This window comes from Morus notabilis, unplaced genomic scaffold (assembly GCF_000414095.1).
Source record: "Morus notabilis unplaced genomic scaffold, ASM41409v2 Scaffold906, whole genome shotgun sequence".
Classification (NCBI taxonomy): Eukaryota; Viridiplantae; Streptophyta; class Magnoliopsida; order Rosales; family Moraceae; genus Morus; species Morus notabilis.
In genome coordinates this window covers 168715-173777 of record NW_010358059.1, presented here as the reverse complement: position 1 = coordinate 173777, position 5063 = coordinate 168715, and the positions used below count along the sequence as shown (strand labels likewise).

Below are 5063 nucleotides of genomic sequence, written 5' to 3'. Positions count from 1 at the left end.
GAATTCTGATCCGTTTAGTTTATAAATTTAAATAAAAATTTAAATTTTATGAGAGAAAATACCATAATAAAAAATGTTGAATAGTAATTTATGAAACAAACGGAGGCGAAGCTTAACGGGTAAGGGTATTTTTATCATCTAACGTATAGGCCTTGAGATGTTGTTCTCAGTGGTCACTTTCATTTGAACCTTTTCCAATGAAACAAAATCTACATGTGTATGTTGATAAACAAGAGACTGACAATATGATAAAAAAAAAGGCAAGCATTGATCCATATACAAGAAGACAAGGCTACGGGATACATAACCAATATATATATAACGTACACACACTCACCCAGCCATACTAATACAACACACTCAACCTTCCCAACCTAATACGACCTAACATACAAACACTAGTTTCTCATTCCCTTGTTGTAGTTAGATTAACACTAAATAACCTAATTCACCTAACAATTAATATTTCTCTCCATCTTTAATTAGTTTCGCATTCCTTCTTGTATGGATAATGAAACAATACTTTTCAATTATTAAAAAAAAAAAAATCTGTACTTTTAAAATTTTCTAATTTTTCCTTCTTTTGCATGTCGTATAAGCGTTGGGAACTAGTTCGTGAAGCCAAAACAAAGATATCTTTGTTTACTTAGAAGGGGATTTTAGATTTGACTTCAATTAGAGAGTTGGTCGGTACACTTTTTTTGAATTAGGTTGGAACTTGTATATATTGGCTATACCTTATCACATCCATGGAAACCACTAGACTGGAAATCAAAATAAGTTCATGAAACTTCTGTATATACTAGATTCTAGTCTTAGAATTTTCGTAGTAATTTTTTATACCAAACAATGAAAAGAAAAAGGAAAAAAGTTACATATAATATGGGGACTTGTTTTTTGAACCAGCTGCCTTAACCATACTTTTGGAATCAACTTTTTCAAAGAAATCAAACACAAATTAATGGCAGAAAACAATATTTATAATATTCACTTTATTCGTCCTATATGTCAAAACAAATGATTAATTTGGAGTTACTTAAAAGAAATGAAAATTTCTGAAAATCCCGTAATTAATCTGATTTTTTTTTTTTTTTTTTTTTTTTTTGCGGACTATATATATAAAAAAAGGACATTTAAAAAAAAAAAAAAAAAAAAAAAAAAAAAAACAAAGAAAGAAAATCAACATAGGATTAAAGCAATGGGTTTTTATAAGACACGTATTAGACAAAGAAAAGAACGTGAACATGGTAAAGGTACCTATTTTACCAAAAATCGGTCCAACCGTCGGAATCTATGAAAGCTCTAACTCAATACTCACCCAAGTTTTTTGGCATCTCTCTTTAATTCCTCATTTTTTTTTATCGACTTTCTTTTCTTTTTCTTCTTTTTCATTGACAATGTAAGCAAGCAAAGTCAGGATTCCAAAAGAACTGCACACCCTAGTATATATTTATACAAAAATTTTCAACAAACTATATTAATCTAATGTTCGAAAAAAAGTCTATTGACTCAATGTCAACATTAATCTGTGCAGGCCCGTCACAAAATAGAATCACTAAAATTTCAAATATTGTAGTAAATATACAAAAAAAGTTTAAGGACAAATTACATTTATTCTCTCTGAACTATAAGCGTTTGAATAAAATGTCCCTTAAATTTTAAAAGTAATAAATTTTCCCTCTGAATAATTTGCCATTAGCACGAGTCCCCCTTTTCCACCCCCGCAATTAAATTTTGAATGTTAAGTGTCAAGTGGATGGCATGTGACTCTCATTTTAAGGGTAAAAAAGTAATTTACTGTGTTGGGATAAATATAGTAAAATCCATTCGAATTTTCCGACTTGGTTCTCAGTTTCCAACGACTTGGTTCTCGGTTTTTGAGCCACAGATCAGAGAAATTGAGTTGGGACTTTTCTTACCCAATTCTTTTTGAGTGTTGTGACACCAACGACATGAGAAATGGCAACCAAAATTGACGGAACTAAACTCCTCCACGGCGAGCGGTGGCAACAACTTTGAATTCCTACAAATCAGTGAGGATGGCGGCGGCTACTGGTTGGGATTGACTCATCTATGAATTCTGAGTGAAATGATGGGGGCGGTGCACTTCCCGCCGGGACTGTGGTTTTCCGAGAGGAGGAGTGGCGGCCATAGAGGGCGATTGTGGTGAAGCTCTTTTGGCGGGTGGATCTTTTTCCCCTCATCACTCTGAGTTCATAGAGACTAGAATCACTCTGATCGAAGGTCGGACGAAAAAGTTATGGCCATTGGAAGTTTTGGGTTTTTCAAAACTTCGGCCGGAAAGTGTGCCTTCATCCGGCAGAGTTGGTAGCCGCAAGACATCAATCCAGACTTGGCTCGACGAGAGCTTTTTGATGAGCCAGGAGGTGTCAAAAATGGACGTCGAAATACTTGCCGGAGCTTGGTGGTCGTGCATGGGAAAGGAAGAGGAAAGAGAGTGAGGGTTGAGATGCTTCTGATTGGGTGAGATTGACCAGTTTATATGGGCAAAATCGTCATTTTAGAATAGAATAAAAATTAAATGCCTCAATAACTTTCACGTGGCACTTAACGTTCAAAATTTAACTGAGGAGATGAGAAAGGAGGACGTGTGCTAACGATGAATTGTTCAAGAGGAAAATTTGTTCACATCTAACTTTTTTGCTACAGTAAAAAGCTCTCATATAAAATCACATCTCAACTCGAATTAAAAATTCGAATCAACGAACTAAACGGGCCCTAAATGTCTCAACAACTTTCACGTGGCACTTAACGTTCAAGATTTAACTGAGGAGATGAGAAAGGAGGACGTGTGCTAACGATGAATTGTTTAAGAGGAAAATTTGTTACTTTTAAAGTTTATTGGACATTTTCTTCAAAACTTATAATTCAGGAGGAATAATTGTAATTTGTCCAAAATTTAATGGACCCATTTCAAAAAATCAAAATAGAGGTTGGGCAATTACTAGCTTTTCCATTAAAAGGTTGGTGATAACTAGGCGATCCATCATAAATTATGAGCACATCATTTACTAACGTGTGCCCTCACCCACCAAATCACGGAAATAACACATTGATTGCATTTTTCTTTCGAGCATTTTTATTTTATCTGAATATCTTCGAACAGTCTTGTAGCAGTAAAAAAAAAAAAAAAGATAAAATAAAAATACATGCGACAGCCTTACCTCTGATTCCAAACATCATAGCATGCAAAAAAGGATCTCCAACGTAAAATATTAACCGTTGACCTTTCCGAAATTGTGATCCGCACCGTCAATATATATATCTCCGAAGTATTTACTGTAATTGTTTGTTTGTCACGAATTTTTCAATGATTTAACTCGATCGAAGAAATTTCCATAGAAAGAGCTGCAAGCAGGAATAATATCATTTTTATTTCCATTCAAAAATTTGCGGAATCCTCTCCAAGACTTTACAAAATTCACATTCCACAATCCATAGTTGCCATAATTGTGACAAATTTTTTGCATCAAATTTAATACTCGGACAAAAAATAGGAGCTAAAACAGCAAAAGCTAGACTGGGAAAAAAATTCTGCGTATTTTAATTTCCCTTTTTAATCCTAAATATTGCTGCATATTTACGAAGTCATACCCCTGACACCCACCGAAACAGCTCGCTGATCTCTTCGCCGACTCTACTCGCCTCCAAATCCCACTCTCCGACACCCAAGACGACGTCGCTCCGGCGACTGCTCCCACTGAAAAACCTCCCCGAACTCCGAAACGACATCGCTCGCGAAGACAACGACATGGACAACCTATCCACGTACTCTTTCAGCCAACTCCTCCCCGAAGACGCCACCTCAGCCACCACACTTGGCTCCGGCACAGGAATGCTCGCTGGAGGAGGAGGTTCCTTGAAGTCGGAAATGGTTCTCCGGTGCGCATTGGTGAGGACGACCTCGGAATCTTCCTCCACAAGGTAGTCGAAGGATCCAATGGAATAGGACCGCGATCGCCGCCCTAAATCTCCGGAGAAATTGCTGTCGGACGGCGTCGTTTGGCGGCGGCTGACGTTCCCGATCTCCAGCCTGAAACTTCCACTGTTGTCGCCGCGGCGATTGATCTCTCCCAAGCTCTTGAGGATTTCGGCGTCGGAGACGAAGATCGGCGATCGGCAGAGCGGACACGTCTGGTTCGATTGCAGCCACGTGTCGACGCAGAGAGCGTGGAATGCGTGGCAGCAGAGCGGGAGGAGGCGGAGCTGGTCGTCGGGCTCGAATTTGGAAAGGCAGACGGCGCAGTCGGCGGCGAAGATCGCCGACGTGGCAGCGCCGCGACGAGTGACGGAGGCGAAGGCGAAGAGAGGGAGGGCCTCGATGAGGGAGGAGTTATGGTTATTCTCCGCCGGCGAGACGCGGCGGCTGGAGATCGCGCGGTGAGAGTCTCCGACGGCGGCGGCGGCGGTGGAGGAGGAAGGAGAAGAGGATGACGATAACGGCGAGAGGTGACGGAGACAACGGCGGTTGAGGTGGCGGAGGAGGAAGCACAGGGAGACGGAGGCGATGACGGTGACGGCGAGGATGATGATGATGATGAAGATGCTCGGGCTGATGTTCCCAAGGGACGACACCGTGTGGGTTGGAGGCGGAGTGCCGAAGCTCATCGGAGTTGCAGAAGCTCCGAATACGCTCGGCCATGGCGGTGGAGATGACGACATTTTTGAGTGTGAGAGTCAGAAGAAAGAGAGATAAGAAGTGCGTGAGCGAGAGAGAGAGAGAGAGAGAAATGAGAGTAATTTGTGATTTTGGTTTTGGTATATAAAATGTCGTTTCGTTTAGAATAAATGTCGCACTCGCTCGACTATGGAACGAGGAATGCAATATACAAATATTGTTCGTATCCCCATCATTTCTACGATAGTATTAATTTTTAATTATAAAATTTGATCAAAATTTAATTAGATTAAACAAATATATAAATTAGATAATTTTTAATATACGTTTAACAAACAAAAATTAAAGAACAATAAATAATTTATTTTTTCTAGTTCTCACCCGTAAAAAAGTACAAACATATACTGTATAATGTTTGTATTGT

General features: G+C 39.2%; 1 protein-coding gene across 1 annotated transcript; it reads right to left on the bottom strand.

The window, feature by feature from the left end:
• Positions 1 to 3419: 3419 nt before the first annotated feature.
• Positions 3420 to 4798, bottom strand: LOC21391413 (E3 ubiquitin-protein ligase ATL4). The gene has a single exon (XM_010091476.2). The coding sequence runs from the start codon at positions 4681 to 4683 to the stop codon at positions 3610 to 3612; it is 1074 nt and encodes a 357-aa protein (XP_010089778.1). The 5' UTR covers positions 4684 to 4798; the 3' UTR covers positions 3420 to 3609.
• Between the last annotated feature and the right edge of the window lie 265 nt (positions 4799 to 5063).

Excerpts from the sequence above, each read along its gene's own strand:
- LOC21391413 (XM_010091476.2), bottom strand. The coding sequence starts at position 4,683 with ATGTCGTCATCTCCACCGCCATGGCCGAGCGTATTCGGAGCTTCTGCA.